This window comes from Xenopus tropicalis, chromosome 6 (genome assembly GCF_000004195.4).
Source record: "Xenopus tropicalis strain Nigerian chromosome 6, UCB_Xtro_10.0, whole genome shotgun sequence".
Lineage (NCBI taxonomy): Eukaryota > Metazoa > Chordata > Amphibia > Anura > Pipidae > Xenopus > Xenopus tropicalis.
The window spans coordinates 133605814-133625803 of NC_030682.2; the positions used below are offsets into that span (position 1 = coordinate 133605814).

At 44.9% G+C, this 19990-nt stretch overlaps 1 protein-coding gene across 2 annotated transcripts in view; it reads right to left on the reverse strand.

The window, feature by feature from the left end:
* The window catches only part of rspo2 (R-spondin 2), an 88585-nt gene extending 72000 nt beyond the window's left edge, over positions 1-16585 (reverse strand). Inside the window, exons 1-2 of one of the 2 annotated variants that reach the window (XM_012964623.3) lie at positions 15448-16585; positions 14523-14766 (exon numbers count right to left, since the gene is read on the reverse strand). In XM_012964623.3, the coding sequence (XP_012820077.1) occupies positions 14523-14616 (94 nt within the window). In that variant the 5' untranslated portion in view covers positions 14617-14766; positions 15448-16585. 2 annotated transcript variants of the gene reach the window in all.
* Positions 16586-19990: the final 3405 nt, after the last annotated feature.

Below are 19990 nucleotides of genomic sequence, written 5' to 3' on the forward strand. Positions count from 1 at the left end.
CAGGAAGGAAACAGGTCCATGATAGATTGTTAGGACTGGCCTGATTTGAAGGGGGAATGAAGAATGGTATAAGAAACCATTTCATTACAATGAGTGTTCACGGTCTGCATCCCCTCCCTAATGACCAGACAGTTAGATGTTCCAATGATGGGCAATCCCGCAGCATGCCTGAGAACTTTCATAATATTACATCAGATTTTTAATAGTATTCGTCCCACCTCATGAAAGCGCCAGAGAAATCATCTCAGACATGTAACGCCGTAAGAAGTCTGGCCCAAGAGCATTAGCTTTAGCACTTACACATATGTCTTTGCAAGCGCCACATACTTATCTTTACAGACAGGAACGCGGTTGGGGTTACTTATCAAAGAAACTATATGAATACAATCAAAGTCATGGTTTTGATGTGGTTGTTGCAGTTAGTGTTGCAATAAATGACTGAGTATTCTACCCCATGATAAGCTAAAGGCTATCACTAGCCCACCAGTGAGGCAGAATGAGCCTTCATACTTCCCAAAATACCCATATGTAAGCAAGAAAAACTGTCTCTGAGATGAGCCTCAACAGTACTGAGGTCAGCAAGAACTCAAGGTAGTGTATTAAGGGAGACATGTCCTATACATGTAACCGGTTTCCCTGGTGAAACGTAGACTGTTAGAATTAGATACTGGTTTTCATGGCATCAGCAAATGAAAAGATATTCTGCATATGCTCTCATTCCCCTAAGTAAAGGCTGTAGTGGAAGTAAAGGCCGTAGTTGAAAGAGAAATTTGTGGACAGCTAGTTAGTGAGAAGATAAAAGGTAGGAGATGGTTATCCAACACTGGAAGCCAAAGATAAAAGAATGGGACAGACTACAGTTATTTCTTATGATTGTTAAGGACTATCAGGCTGCCTGGCCACAACAGGCCTTACAGAGCTTCATCTCCATCCTATACTATCATAGCCTCCCCCATACAGGAAGCCAGCAAAGGACATGGATCTGTTTTAATATCACTGAAGGCACGGGCATTTTGAAAGCACAAAAATGTAATTATATTGGTATGAACACTACCAAGCTTTTATTGTATGATCATAACAAGGGACAGGGGTATAATTACATCATGGAGGAACCCTCTATGATGAGAGGAATCCTGAAAGCATGCAGAAAAACAGACATGACTTAAAAAAAAAAATAGGGGGAAGGAAGGAGCACTTTGCAATTAGAGAAGACTTTTTTCATAGAGACCCTTTTGAAAGACCCATTAAAGGATCTATGATATGGATTTCCCCTCATCCCCCCCTACCTATGGGAGCACATGGAGTTCCTAAGGCCTCTAACAGTTCAAGGCATGCATCTGTTCTGAAAATCCATATTAGTTGATTGCTGCATAGCAATAAATGACAACATACGGCCCACTTAAAGAGTCATTCAAGAACGTTACTTTCCACTGAACGGGGCATTTCAGCAGCAATCCAGGCTGAGGGATCCGGTGTTACACCAAATATATTAGAGGCCTGGCCAATAGCAGGTTCTCAAGCAGAGCCCCAGAGCAAAAAGCAGGTTTTTATATGGCATTTGCATGGTTCTTCTATCTCTTATCATAGTAACCCAGTTTTTGACCAGTATTAGGCATACTGGGCTCCTGAAACTGGCCTTCTGTTATGGGGGAATAGACAGATGGATTCCTACATACACTAAGGGCTCTGGCACACGGGGAGATTAGTCGCCCGCGACAAAACTCCCTGTTCGCGGGCGACTAATCTCCCCGAGTTGCATTCCACTGCCAGCCCACCGGCGACAATGTAAGTCGCCGGTGGGATGGCACACGCGGCGTGATTTCGGGAAATCGACGAAAAAGACTCGCGAACGACTAATCGCCCCGTGTACCAGAGCCCTAAGGGCTCCAAAATAACAAGTCACAAATAGATCAGCATCAAGCAGGCAGAAATAGGCAACATCCCACTGAACTTACCCCACCAACACCCCTGAACCCCTTTCAACAAAAATAATGAAGCTTTATAGATAGAAGGGAGAGTCCAGTTTGGGACCAGGTGAAGGCGATAGATTAAATTGACAATGAGGACAACTTAATAACATAAATATAAATACAATAACTTCTATATAACCTAACAATAAGAAAGAACCTTCCAAGGAATGCTTGCCACAAGTACCACCACACACAGTCCATTGGGCTACCGGTCATAATAGCCACCTAGGACTCAATGGCAGGTAAGACAGGCAATCAACTTCCATCATCTAGCGCAACCAGAGCCCAGAGAAAGCTTATATCACATTCAAGATGGCTGCTTAGTTAGACATTAGCTCCCAACAGTATTCAGAGACTCCACCCTAGATACAAAAACAACTTTCAACCTTAGATACAAATGTCAGTAATTTCTATCTCCGTCCTTTCGCATTAGCAATGGACCAACTCTATAAATTCTATATAATTGCTAAAAGTTCTTACATTATTTATTGCAGCTTGGCTTTTATGAGTTCATAACCAGTTATCCTGGTAAAAAAATAAATAAAATCAGATCTCAAAGCATTTCTACACCTTGTTAAATTGGTTTTAATGTACATCATTAGATGAAGTAAATAATCGATCCGATTTCCATTTGAGCCTGAACGCAATTGATTTCTGAGTGCAACAGTTGACCTGTGCCAAGATTTTTATTTCATTAAGAAAATTCTATTATACCGCATCTGATTATGTAATAGAGTGTCCTGAAAGCCAAAGACATTTCTGTGGCCAATGCCCCATGGTGATCATTTAACCATTAGCAGATGTACTGCAGCATGATGTTGCAATGTTCTAAACATTTCACCATTTAACAGTCAACCTGTAACTCTCTAGATTAGGGCTGTACCATAACACAAAGTGGTACTATTGGCCATCAGTGCCTGTGTATCCCGTGGGTAATATCGGAATCCCTTATACATGAAAATGTGGTCCACAGCCTATGATATTTCACTATATATCTCCCTACTATCCCACAGCCACAGTCCCTTCCCAGAGGCTATTATCCCCCCACTGCTACTATAGGCACCATCTCTCCCTACTATACCTGCTATCCCACAGCCCCAGTCCCTTCCCAGAGGCTATTATCCCCCCACTGCTACTGTAGGCACCATCTCTCCCTACTATACCTGCTATCCCACAGCCCCAGACCCTTCCCAGAGGCTATTATCCCACTGCTACTATAGGCACCATCTCTCCCTACTATACCTGCTATCCCACAGCCCCTTCCCAGAGGCTATTATCCCCCCCACTGCTACTATAGGCACCATCTCTCCCTACTATACCTGCTATCCCACAGCCCCTTCCCAGAGGCTATTATCCCCCCCACTGCTACTATAGGCACCATCTCTCCCTACTATACCTGCTATCCCACAGCCCCTTCCCAGAGGCTATTATCCCCCCCACTGCTACTATAGGCACCATCTCTCCCTACTATACCTGCTATCCCACAGCCCCAGTCCCTTCCCAGAGGCTATTATCCCCCCACTGCTACTATAGGCACCATCTCTCCCTACTATACCTGCTATCCCACAGCCCCAGTCCCTTCCCAGAGGCTATTATCCCCCCACTGCTACTATAGGCACCATCTCTCCCTACTATACCTGCTATCCCACAGCCCCAGTCCCTTCCCAGAGGCTATTATCCCCCACTGCTATTATAGGCACCATCTCTCCCTACTATACCTGCTATCCCACAGCCCCAGTCCCTTCCCAGAGGCTATTATCCCCCCACTGCTACTATAGGCACCATCTCTCCCTACTATACCTGCTATCCCACAGCCCCAGTCCCTTCCCAGAGGCTATTATCCCCCCACTGCTATTATAGGCACCATCTCTCCCTACTATACCTGCTATCCCACAGCCCCAGTCCCTTCCCAGAGGCTATTATCCCCCCACTGCTACTATAGGCACCATCTCTCCCTACTATACCTGCTATCCCACAGCCCCAGTCCCTTCCCAGAGGCTATTATCCCACTGCTACTATAGGCACCATCTCTCCCTACTATACCTGCTATCCCACAGCCACAGTCCCTTCCCAGAGGCTATTATCCCACTGCTACTATAGGCACCATATCTCCCTACTATACCTGCTATCCCACAGCCCCAGTCCCTTCCCAGGGGCTATTATCCCACTGCTACTATAGGCACCATCTCTCCCTACTATACCTGCTATCCCACAGCCACAGTCCCTTCCCAGAGGCTATTATCCCCCCCCCCCTGCTACTATAGGTACCATCTCTCCCTACTATACCTGCTATCCCACAGCCCCAGTCCCTTCCCAGAGGCTATTATCCCACTGTGACTATAGGCACCATCTCTCCCTACTATACCTGCTATCCCACAGCCCCAGTCCCTTCCCAGAGGCTATTATCCCCCCCCTGCTACTATAGGCACCATCTCTCCCTACTATACCTGCTATCCCACAGCTACAGTCCCTTCCCAGAGGCTATTATCCCCCCACTGCTACTATAGGCACCATCTCTCCCTACTATACCTGCTATCCCACAGCCCCAGTCCCTTCCCAGTGACTATTATCCCCCCCCCGCTACTATAGGTACCATCTCTCCCTACTATACCTGCTATCACACAGCTGCCAAGGGAAGGCCATTATTCAAACTGTTGCCACAGAGCTTATAATGCTGCCTACACAGTAAAGAGGAAAATATGAGGCAAAGGTATCAATTACTGAGGAATTAAAACTTTCTTCAGGAAATTGTTTTAACAAAATGGAACATTTGTCAAAAAAGACACGTGTCCGTTTGTTCTACCAACCCGTAGCCATTGTCACTGCCCTGTAAAATATATAGGAGCTTGATTTCTCCCCCACATCTGCTACTCGGCCAGGCCCAAGGCAAGCTCCCAGTCATGGCAAGCAGCTCTGTTATCTCTGGGATAACACTATATACTTTAATGCAGGGTTTTTGCTCTTTTTACTACTGGATTCCCTGCTTGGAGACATCTCAGGGAGCTCTGGAATCTACTCCACTGATCTCCTGGTGAGGCCTCATACTGCCAATGTGCAATAAGCTATCCCTTAACTGCTAGTTTGGGGGAAAATCCAGCCCAATATCAAGTATCCCACCTCTCAAACAAGTGACAATGCTTAAACAATTAAACAATGCTCTCCTTTCAGTGGTGGGAACGTTGCCTTTCTAACAACAAACCATCACTAGGATAACTCAACATTTTCAGGCAGAGGAAACTGTAAAGGTTCTTGAACTCTCTAGGGGTCCCTGTTTTCAGTGTAACATACCCTCCTTTCACATTGCTTAAATAGTTTCAAAGTTTTTTTTTGACACGTGAAGGAAAAGGAGTACATTTTTCAAGGTATCCCAAGACATTCTGGTTAATACCAGATCTGAGAGTACCATTAAACTGAACATTTTAAGGAGACCATGACAATAGTATTTCGAAATGTGCAAACATGTTGTTCTTTCAAGTCAAGGATACGGTACACTGCTTCTCAAACTCTGGCCTCCCTGGGGCGGGGGTCCTGCAACAGTGTCAGGGGGGGCCCAGGCTGAAGGGTTAATTTATGGGAGATTATAGGAGAATACTTATTTGCTGTCCAAGATACCCCCGAAAGTGCAGCATGGAGGTCAATTAGGGTGAGGAGACTTATTCGCTAGGTATTCCTGGAACTATGGCTGATATACCAGCGTTGCTATATAAATTGTTCAACAGCACATGTGCAATCGAGCATATCAGTCCCAAGCTGTAATAATGGCATTATAGAGCAAGTTTGAGAACCATCAGTGCAGTGTAAAAAACCTGTATGTTCCAACTAAAGGTGCCCATACACTGACCGCTAGTAGTGCAAGATCTTTCTCTAAAATGCCCACCTCGAGGTGGGTGATATAGGGTTGATCACATTGTTTGGCCCGAGGGCCAAATGCTCAAATCACATTGAGAGAATGGGGCCATTGGGACGAGAACACACCTCCCCTGATGGGATTTTTAATCCTGCCCAATCGACCTCTATCTGATTTTCGGCCAGATGCTGTCCAGGTAGGCCCCATAAATGGCTCAATAAGCTGGCAACTCGGCTCATCTGTATCCTTTATTGGCTTATGTATGGTCACCTTTAGGGCCATGACAGACGGGGAGACAAATCTCCCTTGACGCGGACGACTTATCTCCCCGCAATGTCATCCCACCGGCTAGAATGTAAAGTGCCGGTGGGATGGCATACGTGGCGCCGAAGTCGCCCAAAGTTTCCTCTCAAGGCAACTTTGGCAAATCACGGCGCTGCGTATGCCATCCCACCGGCAATTTACATTCTAGCTGGTGGGATGGCATTGCAGGGAGATTAGTCACCTGCGACAACGAAGATTTGTTGCATGTCGACTAATCTCCCTGTGTGTCACTGCCCTTAAGGGTGAAGATACACAGAGTAACTAGTAGCAGCTACTTTTTCACTGCTATTAAATGCCAGAAAATACCCTGCCATAGACATAGACACATAGAGACAATTATCAGTAAATAATCAGCACTGTCTATTTTAGTAGCCACAACAAGTAGCTGCTACTAGTAGCTCCATGTGTCTTCACCCTTACTGGGAATTACAAAACAGATGTTGGCAGGGCTGGTTTAAGATAAGAGTAAAAAGTCCATTTATCATGAGCCCCCAGGTGCCCCCAGTGACACTGCTGAACCGCTTGGAACACAAATGTCACTAGTGACTGTACAAATTGCAACAGTTGTCTTAATTATTCATACCAAGGATGTAGAATGTGTGTCCCTCTGGTTATTGTGAAACTACATCTTCCAAATCCTACGTGTAAAGCTAAATTGCAGAATATCAGTAATATGAGGGCCATATAGCCACAAAGAACAAACAAGTATTAGAAGTCTAAACCCATGGAGTCGCAGTTTAGCCAAACACACATCAATGACAGAAGTTGGTGGAAGTTGATGTGCCAAGTCACAAGCTCCTCTACACTGATCTCCGACAAATAGTCTGTAGCAAGGCTTGGATTATTCATTTATAACCAAGTGGATGTCCCTTCGTTTCTGAAGGCCCCCGGCAGCCTTTGGTGCCTGCTGGATGCTGAGCTTCAACGGCACCTGGAGGCCCTCGGCTTGGGCAAGACTGATATGAAGGCTTCTGGTCACCATCTTGCCTCGCTACATCTCCTGCCCCAACTCAACAACTGCAGCTCTAACGCTCAGGCCCCAGACAACTGCCTGTATGGGAGCCCCCATTAAAATCAGCTCTGCTTTTCTCTGTGACACAAATCATCATCCTACACAACGGAATTAGCGGGGGGAATGAAAACAAACACAGCGCATCCTGGATTTGCTCAAATTCCACAGTGTTGACAATATCCGCGCATCTGCCAATACCAAGTCTTTTGCTGGTAATCAAACATTCACCCAAGAGCCAATTCAAGTCATGCTCGGGGGGCTTAATCCAGTTGTTCAGTGTGGCGGGAGATCAATTAAAAGCAGCTTAGATTATTGTAACAGGGACAATTCACACAATTCCAGCTAGATCTCTATTCATTTCTCCCACTCACAATACCAAACTTAAGCTCCAAAGCAGGAGCCCAACTATCACCCCTGCGCTGCTGACCAGCCGGCTGGCTAAGCAGTTCCACATTTAATTAAAGGCACAGTATAGCCTTTGTTGCCACGGGCTGCCAGGTCACTTTTAAGCTTTGCAATCAAATTCGAGCTAAAGAAAAAGGGGAGGGAAAGAGGTGGGGGGGAAAAAAAGTTTGAAATTCTAGAAAACATCTGTTGGAACGACTTCAAAATAAAAACCCACTTTATAATCTAATGTTTAAGTTACTCAAAAATTTACAAGACTTTAAATGCTGAAACCGTTTTGCTGGGGCATTTTACGAGGGGGCTGCTCAGGTTTAAGCAGAGCGAGCTTTATTGTTCTCCAGAAAATATGGTTAAAACCCAGGTATGTAACTGCCTTGTTAGGGATAACAGCCCGACAATTAGATGCTGTTTAGGAAACATATTGGACGTGGATTACAAAAAGGGGTTACCCAGATGTGTACGATAAGGAGATATATAAAATACCATTTAGTCAACGACTCTGCAAGGAGAATGTTTAGTTTCCCTTTCTTTCAGCTGACGGGGGTTACATTAAAAACATTTGTTGGGTTAAATGGGAATTGTCCTTATGCTGCTTACAAGCCCCTGTGCCCCCTTAACAGAAACCATAGAAACTGTGGCTCCCCTGTGCCCAATGGCTACCAGTCTGATGGCAGGAGGACTACAGAGTTTGGAGTTGGTATAGTTCAGCGCTAGATCAAATTTCAATGCTTCTTATTACGGCAAGGTACATTTTATTTATAAGAAGAGAAAAGATGGGTGATTAAAGGGGAAGTTAACATTTATGTTAACTTCTATTTTTGTAATATGGTGTTGGGAGTTTAGCTTCTACATTTTTTGCCAAAATATTTGCCCCAATGGAGCTGCAGGATGACACAGGCCCATTTTATTTGTGGGAAACAATAATAGCACAGGCAGAGATGGAGACAGGTTGACTCCTTTCCGTGAGATGTCCCAAATCTGCACCGCCATCTCTCCCTATGTGCATGGAATGTCAATTCCACAATAGACAAACTAGGGCACTAGAAAGATATGTATATATAAAATGTGACACATTGCAGGGCATCATGGCTGACAATGGTCCAAGACAAGGTGCTTTGGAAAATAAACTTGGTCACATCTCTGCCAGTACCATTTTTCATGCCCAGATGGCCACCTTGGCTATAAATTGTATCAAGAACCCCCTCTTTAAAAGAACAGTAAAGTCCCAGGCAATACAGGTCTTGCAGGTACTGCCACTTATATGCAACTAAATATAAGCATTCCATACACAAAAAGGGGTACTGGTGCGCAGATCCAGACTGGGATCCAAAATAGACCCTGGCATTTCAAGTACACAGAGGCCCAAACAGCCCCCCCAGCCCAATAAATAGTGACTGTCTATGGCATCTTATAGCAGCCCCTCTGGCATTGGCCAGAACCCATCGATTGCCAGTCCGGGCCTGCTGGTACAGCATTTCTATGGCCTTTAACAATAATACAATTTTATTAAAACTTTACTTTGCCCTTCACGCTACTATATTCTAACTCTGACTGACCTGGGATCAATTCCAGTCTGTTCCATGTAGCCAAGAACAAGTCACTTAATTTCCCTGTGCTACCCGCACCAGACCTAGGACTGCATGTACAGTACTGTGTGTACAAGATACCATTAGGACAAATGGGCAAATCACAAGTTGATCTCATTACATTAAATCAATAGTGCAATACCATCCCTCTCCATGAGTCAGGTCTGGTCCGCTCTCTGGCAGGCCATTTATTTTCATGGAAGAACACAATAAATCATTAAAGAAAACTGCAAGTTAAAGGGACATTAAGGCTAAATACTGTCCATAGCGCTTTATGCAGAAGAGCCATTGGTCCCACAAGTGACTGAAAGTAATTTTTCCCAGGACCAACCCTTGGGGCTGCTCACTAGTTCTCTTAAAGTCTGCCCCCTATTTGAAACAATTGCTATTCTCAGACATGTCAATTCACATGTATTTGGTTGGGAGTTGCCATGATTTAACCCCTGCCTCACCTGGTCACCAGCAGTAACAAGCCTGTCACCCTTGAGCAATTTGCACCCATATAAGAGTGGCCGGAAATCCAAAAAGCAGAGAGCATGATTGTTGGGGGGCTGGCAGAATGGGGGTGGGACAGGCACACACACATTACTTTGTCTGGGTAGGCATCTCTGTTTACTAACTTGAAGGCACTATGATTTATTACACAATAGGGGGCCTATGAGAGATAAGTAGCTTGTGACCAGACAGAGAGACAATGGCTGCTTAGACAAGAAATTGCAAGCTGAGTCCTAGAGTCATAATTATGCTCTATTTCCTTCTTTATATTTCCAAGGGTAAATTAAAGGTATAGTGGCCCCACTTAAAGCCCTTCTATAATGCCCTCTATCCCACGCATTCGCCTGACACTGCCATCACATGACTACAGAAGCCAACCAATAAAATGTAATGTTATTAAATATGCATACGCCTTACATAAAACTGAAAACGTAATAGTCCTTAGTATGGAAGCTTCAGCTACTTTATTTGGTTTCTAGGGTTGCTGTTTTGCTACAACCTATAAGCACAAGCAAGATATATGGCAGCTTCAGTTCATAGGTATAAATGCAAAAAAACAAAAGAAACTGGTCCTACTCAAATAACATAAAAAGCATTCTGCTGTTTTTTTTTTGACTATCTGTCCACTAGGGGCGCTGTTTCATTGGTGTGGTTAGCTGAGTTTGCCTGGTCTCAGCCCCCTGTGAATGTAGGCTGTGTATTCCTTTATAACTAATCTGGAAATAAAGGGGACAGTTGGCTGAACAGACAGATCAGTGCTCAGACCTGAGATTGAGATTTGGGATCCTATATAAATGTCAGAGTAAATGGCGGTGAGTGTGCTTTATCTACGGCTAATCTCTGGCCAGATGATTAGTCAGGGACGGATGACATTTGGATGTTACAAGAGACTGCTCTAGTGGTACTTACTAGAAACCACATGTACAATTACAAGATCAATAACAGGGTTATGTGATCCTCGTCCCCGGAGTATTCTCAGCTTTATGCTTTCAATTTAGCCGGGAAGGCTGTAAATATATTTATCGTCATTGTTATCATTAGAGGCATTAACCATCCATTATTCACTACACTAAAAACACGGAATAGAGCAGCACAGGCTATATTTTCTTGTAAATATTCTTTTTAGGGAAAACAGATACACTCAGACACTGCAGCGTCCAAGGGAATCGTTCTGAACAAGTGACTCCTCTGTAAGCTTTTGCCCAAGAGCAAAGGAAACCCATATGGTCTCTTGCACTTCTTTCCACAGTATAATTAGACTGTTTGGTCCAAGCCTGATTTATTTCAAGCCTAAAAAAACCTAGCCTATAAGCTGCAAGATTACTGATATATAGCAGCCCAATGCACCTTAGCTTGCCACCTTAGCCAACTCACTTATAGTTACGCTATTCTGAGTGGCTATAGTTATAAGACAAATGGCACAAAGTGGGAGAAGGAAGGCCAAATAGGTAGTACTGGGGGCTGTTTTAAGAAACAAATTCATCTACCAGCATGTTTGTATATTGTGAGAGAAAGTCCACTCAAAATTAGGGAGAACATACAAACTCTAAAAAGAAAGTACCCTGGTGGGAACTGAACATAAGACCTCAGCACGGGGGGGTCATAGATTCAATTCCCAACAGGGCACTTTCTTCAGAGCTTTCTATACTCTTTCTTTCCTCATAACTTCCCATATAGCAAGTGTTGGGTGCTTTTCCCACTGTCTTTTAATAAAATATTTGGGGCCAAAATATAAACATGTATTGATTTACAGCATCTGACATCTCAGCCATTCTCTCTTTACTGTGCATAATAATATTTGGTGCTCTCAGCCAGTCTCCATGTGCAGTGAAGTATATCCCAAATCTAACAGCACATGTCTGTCATCTAAATCAAATAAACCCAGCAATGTGTGGAACATATACGCAGGCATCGCGTGAAGGCTTGTAACTATTTGGGTTTTAACTTATTGTGGGGGTTTTTTGGCAGCCGTGGAATTATTTGCAGATATATTAAACAAAGTACTAGAATTAGCACCTATTTGTTAAGAAAAGGAATAAGTAGCATTAATTGCATACAATGTATGGGGGATCCATACAGCACAAACCTATGCCTTGATGGTACCACTGTGCAACTGGAACACTCCTCTCCTGGGGCAGCAGAACACTAACATTTAATAAGAAATATTATATTATATGAAAAACTTGAACAATTACATCTTTAATAATAAAAAAGAAGTGGAGCTGAATGCCAAGCATCTCAGCTAATATTCGGCAGCTGTGGTCTCGGACTTTTTGGGGGTCAAGACCCCATTTTTTTGGCACAATGTCGCCAGATTCCCCCCTAGTTCTACATAAAACCAATATAGAGAAACAGTTGTACTATATTCTACAGCATATCTGGCACGTTGTGTCCTTACATCTGTTACAACTCAACACTCCCAGAGCTGGGGTTGTATTTAAAGGGCTAGTTCCCTTTCAGTGTAACTTTTAGTCTATTATAGAATGTCTTTTTCTTAGCAACTTTTCAATTGGTCTATTTTTTAAATGTTTTCTCTTCCTTTTCCAGTGCCCAGTTTAAAACCCCCTGGTTGTTGGGGGGTGGGAAGTCAATGATTACAGCAAAAAAAAAAAAATCCATTGCTCCGTAAGACTACAATGATATCCCAAAAGTCATGGTCATTCCTCTTTCCACCTAAAGTTCCCTCTCCAGTTATCCCATCTCCATGCCTATGCCATAACACCATGCCATACATGTATATTGTTACTTTGTATAACTTATCTTTATATTCAGGTTGTCTTCTTTTCATCTTACAGTCTGTTATTCAATTCAAACCACTGCCTTGTTGCTGGGTAAAGTGGACCCTAGCAACCAGATAAATTACACTGACAACCAGATAACTGCTGCAATTGCCTACCAATTGTAAACTGTCTCTGAATATCACTGTCTACAGTATATTAAAACCTAAAGGTGAACTGCCCCTTTAATGGACAAGTCAAAGGGCTGCAGGTAACACAGACCTAATGTTCGTTACCTCTGGAAGGAATTAATAACCTTGGGATGATCAGAATGCATTCAATTTCTATTTTCACATAACCTCAAGCTAATAATATAGAATTTAGGGACACGTGAGAGTCATTCCGTGCTCCCTTCATGCAAATAGAAGCCACACTATGGTTGCCTGTAATATGATTTATCCATACATTGCATAGAGGGCCATAAAGACAACCCATTCCAAATGAAAATATTACCCAAAGCTCTACCTCACATATGCTCGAATGGAACACAGAGGGGCTCGAATGGAACAGAGGGGCTATAAATACATTTTGCCTGGGTTTGCACTATGAGTTCTGATTGATGTGCATCAATAATTCCAAAACCTCCTTGGGAACGCGGCCTAAAGAACACATACTTGGCTTGCGCCTTGTCCTCCAGGAACTCTAATTTCACATAATAATGTGGCTCTATTGTTGGCCATAAGGTTTGCAGGTGGAGCTCAGAAAAGTTAACTCTATGTTTAATTGTTTTTTTTTATATTCCCTTTATAATCTCAGGTTATTGCATTATATTTACACAGAAAAAAAAACCCCACAGTGCAGCGTTACATGGTAACAAATTAAAATACTGCACAGCAAAACCACTGTTACTATCTTTTTTCAGCCAAATACCAGTTAATTGAAACCAGACGGAGCACATTTGGAAGCCCCGTGCACCTCAAAGTGGCGGGGAGGTCTCTCCAGAACGCGCTGCTGCCCGATGGAAATCTAAGTGCTCGGTGCTAACGCAGTCACCGGCTGGTCAGCTACATTTCCCTCGCTGATCGGTCGCCTCTGGGGACAGAAAGTCTATTTGGCCATTAACCCTCTCAGGGCAAGGGCTGCTGCCTCCCTATCGAGTTAGTAAGCCCACCTTTGCCAATTCAGCATGTATTTTCCAACCAGGATTCCAGAGTCTGGAGCAGCTGAAGGAGGGCCAGGAATGAGGGTAGGCTCCAGTCTATTCATAACATTGCTGTACTTCTGTTAGCTTGCTGGCTTAATTCAATGGGGCAGTTACTTAATAAAAGGGCTGGATGGCCAAGGCATGTGTGTAAGGACAGATTATGTTGCACAGCAGCTCTGTCTAGCATCCCACCAACTAAATACGGTTATAGGAGAGACATGGCACAGCATAGGTGGAAGAATTAAAGTCCTCGGTGCCCTCTATCCCCTGTATAAAGGTAGGAATGACTATAGACACACTAGCAGAGCCACACACACTACCCAACAGAGACAGCCGGGCACATTCTTCGGGCAGTGTTGGCCTACTGACACCACAATAAAGACACAAAATGAATCACTTAGGCTGCCACCTCACTACTTGAAACAGGCAAAGTGACTTTAAGTCAGGTTGTAAAGGTGGCAACTTGTGTTTAGGCTTATGGGGTTATGATCAAGCATTGACCAGGACCCCAATTCCTTCATGTAATGGTTGTAACTGTCACCTTATCAGAATGGCAGAAATATTACGGTCAGCCAATAAACATGCATGCCAGTTCTTACCCCTAGCTTGGGCCCTGACTTTGGAGACCTACATTTAAACCATCCCTATGGTAAAGCTGAAGCCCCCCCAATGACATGGTTATTATGCCTTGCACCCAGCTCATATTAAGCTCCTTCTCCAGTTATTACAATCTCCGTAGCCAATAGGAACAGGCCCCGGTGAGCTCATCGCCATGCCTATACCATAACACCACCTATCGACCATACAGAAAGCACAATGTGAGCAGCGACTGGGAATTAGATCCCAACAGCTCCCTGCGCCAATGGAAGCCCACGGGGCAAACTGGTGACAGTGTTACCAGCGAGACACGTGTGCGCTTGTGGATCAGTTACAGGCTGAGCTTTCCCTCCCCAGGCACTGACCTCTCTTGCTCCGTCTCCAGCGGTTGGCTTGGCAGTGACTGTAATCCACACAGTTCAGGATGATCAGGACGAATGAAAAGAGTTGAAACTGCATTTGGGCAGCCTCAGTATCACCAAGTTTAGGTGAAGGCAGAGAAATAATAAGAGAAAATAGAAGGTATCCTTCCTGGGGGGGGTCAGACAGCAGCTCCTCTGGCAGGCGTTCCAGGTGCTGCGGGGTCCCAATGCACCTAAGCACAGCAGCCTGGATACACAGACACAAGAAAGGCACTTTGTAAGCTCCAGGGGTGTCAAACTCCTAAAATTCAATTATCACCAAACTGTGCTTTGATCACAGCCCCCCTCCATTCACACCGTGCTATTCATTTAGTGATTTAACACTTAAAGGGGAACTCCACCCAAAACACAACTTGTTTTTTTGCATAATACAACAAAATGTAATTCTAAGCATCTCTCCAATATACATTCATTCAAAACATTTAACGGTTTTAAAGTTATTTGCAATTGCTTGTGAAAGCACCATCTGTCTGGTTGTTTGTACCCTCTGCACTGCTGGTTCTGACTACTGAAACAAAGTAGCGGAACCCCAGTAAAGAACTAACGTCTGCTACATTGTTAATAGGCAGAACCAGAGGGACAAACAAACACAGCTTTTAATAGCAATTACATTTACACATAACATTCAGTCCATTGACAGCTTTTTAATTGATGTATATTAGAAAGATGCTTAGAGTTGCAGCTTTTTTTCATTAGCTTTTGGATTGACTTCCCCTTAAAGACTCATTTGTAAATGAATAATCATCTTAATGAGACTGAGGGAGTAATTAGAATGGCCCAGGTAAAGGGATTAGAGCCTCCCATGCCACCTGTTAGAAATCCTCCCTGCTGCACTGGGAGGCAGTTTGCATTCCCCTTTCCCCCTTACCTTGAGAAGTGATTGTTCCAATAATCCGCAGGGATTGATCAGTCGGTGGGTTTCCCAGGCTGACCCGGTGCTGTCTGGGCAAGTGTCTGGGCAAGTGTCTGGGCACCCTCACTGCAGGTCCCGGGCAGAGGGCTGCTGGGCTGAGGGCTCCATTGGCGACTGGGGGGGTTTAACCATCACACAGGGGTCCTGGGACTTTTCCATCAGTGGGAAAGAGGCGGCAGCGAGTCACAGCCAGGGGAGAAGTCCATGGGGATTCAGCAAGTCGCAGGTGATGGTCTGTGCAAGGGAATCGCACTAGTGTACTTGTCTGTGCGTCTCTCGCTGTGCGGCTCTTTCAGTCTATTTAATCTTTGCACAACCTGTCACCATCCAGTTGTACTCTTAGTACATGAGCGCTGAACCCTGTCTGCGTTTATCTCTGCCCCAGCCCTCACCGTTACTGCCCCGCACTCAACTTCAGTTCTGTGCGATTCGCAGCGTTATCTGCTCCAGCCCTGCGCTCTCAGTGCACCTCTCACTCTTCTGCACTGTCCGTGCGCTTTGCGCATCCCATTGCTATCTGCGCCTCTCGCTATTGCTACGCAGCGCTGTGTGTGCGCCTATCGCTAATGCTACCCAGCGCTGTGTGTGCGCCTATCGCTATTGGTACCCACCGCTATGTGCGCCTCTCGCTATTGCTACCCAGCGCAGTATGTGCGACTCTCGCTATTGCTACCCACCACTATGTGCGCCTCTGGCTATTGCTACCCAGCGGTGTATGTGCGCCTCTGTATCCCAGCCCTGCGCTGTGTGTGCGCCTCTGTGTCCCAGCCCTGCGCTGTGTGTGCGCCTCTGTATCCCAGCCCTGCGCTGTGTGTGCGCCTCTGTATCCCAGCCCTGCGCTGTGTGTGCGCCTCTGTATCCCAGCCCTGCGCTGTGTGTGCGCCTCTGTATCCCAGCCCTGCGCTGTCCGTACGATCCCTATGATGAGGTGAGCAGCAGGTTTAATGGGCCAGTATGTAGGTGGTGCTGCGCTCCCCTGTATATACATAGAGCACTATCGCCTCCCAGCCACACTCGGCTGCTTTCCCCGGGGTCCTAAATAAAACAAAGTCATACCCTGATCCTCCTCCTTCCCCCTCCCCTCCAGTCTATCCCTCACTCCCAGCTCTCACCTACATCATGGCTAACAAGCTCTCTAACCCTTCCCAAGGTTCAGTCCTGAGCAGCCACTCGCAGTGCGTCCAATAACCCTGACGCGCAATAGTTAGTGCATTATGCGCTATGTGACTGCGAATGTCTGCCCCTGGGATAGAACTATTTGTGCGCGATTCACAGCGGCCGAAACCGCTCCGTTTGCTGAAAGCAGCAGTTTCAGGCTGATGCTATAACCTCTTGTGCACAAAAATGATTTTGTGGTTTGCTATACTCACATCTGCATTTATCATCATAATTTATTTATATAGATTATATATATTTATAGTGCCAAAGAGTTACACAGCACTTTACAGCAATTTACATAATCTTACAAGGATTGAGCAAACAAGGGATATGCAATAAACAGAGGATCTGAGGGCCCTGCTCCCAAGAGCTTACAATCTAAAACAGTGGTGTAACTAGAAGTTACAGAACCCCCCCTAAACTTTGGGAATAAGACATTTAAGACTCTGCACTAAGCCCCCTATACTTTAGGGGACATATCCCTCCCAATCTACAGCGTTTGTATTCCTGCGCCATACTCCTTGGCTGAGGGGGGCACAGCATACACATGTTTCTCAGTGAGTGTAACTGGCAGAATACTGCGGCCGCATTTAAATGAAATTAAACACAAAGCCCAATTAGAGGAGCCAAGGGGACAATGCAAGAGACGACACTGCGAGGAAAGACATTCGTGCTCCAAAGAGTTTTTACAACTTTAATGGCATTTGGGGAGACTTAAAGGGACCGAGGCGAGGGAATGAGGTTTATAGTGCATGACAAAGGCTGGGTTGTGTAATCACGTCGCCTTCTAATGTCTGAGCTACCGAAGTAGTAGTCTGATTGCAGACGAATGGCAACAGGTCGACCGGGACCCCCCCTCGGGCCTACCCAAACTGAAAACAGATTATTCCCTTAATGCAATTGGCCATTTACAATATCCCTGGTACAGACAGAACTGGTCCAATGATATTTCACATGAACATTCTGCCTCCCATTTATAATGGCAGCTATTGCCCACATAGATGGCTAAGGGGGTCCACTTTAAGGTCCCAGGGACCTGCGTTTAAGTTGAGAAGGGAATGTAGGACAAGATAAAAAGGTAGTTGCTGTGGCACAATATATCTGAGATGCCAAATGTGGGTCCCATCAGCAGGGTACCCTATGGTCTCCCCCTGGGGAAATATAGTTTTCTGTGGCTCTTTATATCAGTGTTGTTACATGTGGGTCCCATCAGCAGGACTGGAAGGCACACCCAGGTACCCTAGGATCTCCCCCTGGGGAAATATAGTTTTCTGTGGCTCTTAATATCAGTGTTGTTACATGTGGGGCCCATCAGCAGGACTGGAAGGCACACCCGGGTACCCTAGGATCTCCCCCTGGGGAAATATAGTTTTCTTTCAGCAGGACTGATATGCTTGGGCACCATAGGACCTCTCAGTGGGCCCATGACCTAATGCAGTGCTGTCCAACTTCCTTAAGTCCCATGGAGCAATTTAGTAGCCCGAGATAGATCTCTGCTACTGCGGGTGACTAATTGCTCCGACATGCCTTTTCACTGACAGGCAACTTTGGAAAACCAAAGAGATGTGCAGGCCGTTCCACCGGCGGGTCTCTTTGCTACCGGTAAAGCGATTAGTCACCCGGGGTAGCAGAGACCTATCGCGGGTGACTAAATCCCTCAGTGAGGCATTAGGCCAACAAGTAGTGGGCTAGGTACCTCTCATATAATATGCTGGAGGGCCAGATTCAGTTAAAATGATGATGCCATATAATGAAATCTATGGAGCTTCTGCACAAATCCACTGAAGGGCCACATGTGGCCTGTGGGCCTCCAGTTGGACAGCCCTGGACCCAGCCTAAACCAATTCCCATATGCCCATGCTTATTTCATATACAGAAAGCCTATACTATTTGGCACTAGCTATATATAATTGCTGTAACAGTGGCCTTTTTGGTGGCTCCTAACAGACCCTCTATGACACTGACTGTCAGTTGTTGAAGAACAACTCCCAGAAGCCTCTGCTGACGTCTCAAGGGTTACTAGTTGAAATGAATACTATGGCCATGCAAAGAGACCCCAGCACACATACACGTTAATTCCTGCTTAGTGATGTCATCAGTTATAATCTCTGCTTAGTGATGTCACATGATTCATTAAAAATCATGTGTAAACTATATCCTACGTGCTTAGTGATATCATCAGGTATAAATAGTTCTTAGTAAAGTCATTTATATCACAGGGCTCTTTATTATAAGCTATAATGTACCCCTATTTAACATATAAGGCTATTAGACATACAGATACTGGAAATCCATGACCTGCATGGCCACGGAGCTCCTCTGTGGCTAATAAAAAACTGTGCCTAACTGTGCCCTTGATGATGTCATCATTTATCATCGTTGCTTAGTGATGTCACTTGATTTACATGACTTGAAATGCATATTATAAAATGTCATGTACCCCCTGCACTAAAATACAGGGATATTATAGGTCACAGACCTGTATAAAAGCCCCCAGCCTGCAACCTTATACCTTTATATGGTCATGGAACTCCTTGGTGTCATTATATCATATATACTGTGTATATATATATATTTTTTTATGTTACAAACTCCATACTGGTAGCGCCCTGGATGGAACTGAACCCTGAAACCAGATATGTAAGGCTACCCATGCCTCTGTCTCCAATTCGACTGCCCATTAATCAAGGGCTTAGCTTGCTACCCCAAAGCCAGCTTGTAAGGATATATTTCTGGGCCTCCCCAGCCACAGTCTACACCAGTGGTTCCCAACCTTCCTAATGCCGCGACCCTTTAATACAGTTCCTCATGTTGTGGTGACCCCCAACCATAAAATAATTCCTAAAACCATCGGAAATATGTGTTTTCCAATGGTCTTAGGCGACCCCTGTGAAAGCGTTGTTTGACCCCCAAAGGGGTCCCGACCCACAGGTTGAGAACCGCTGGTCTAGAGACTCTCCCCATGCTTATACATTTTGAGGAATAGACACAGGTGGGTAAAGAAACCTAATGGGTTCTGCTGCCCCTATGGCACCAAGTTCAGTTCCAGGCAGGGCACTATCTATGAGGAATTAGTACGTTCTTGCTTTGTCACCTGGAACTCTACTATCCCCTCTACATTCCATATGCATACAGGCAGCTTCATTGGCTCCTGAAAAATGTGGCCCTAATGTTTATCTTATAGGGGATTAGATCAAAAGATCCACTAGGGCCGATGTGAATGATGTCTAATCTCTGTAACCCACTGTGGCACTATATCAGTAATGGATTACCTAGTGAATATTGTACCCCCTATGGTAAAATACAAGGATATTATAAGTCATCAATACCATATAAAGGC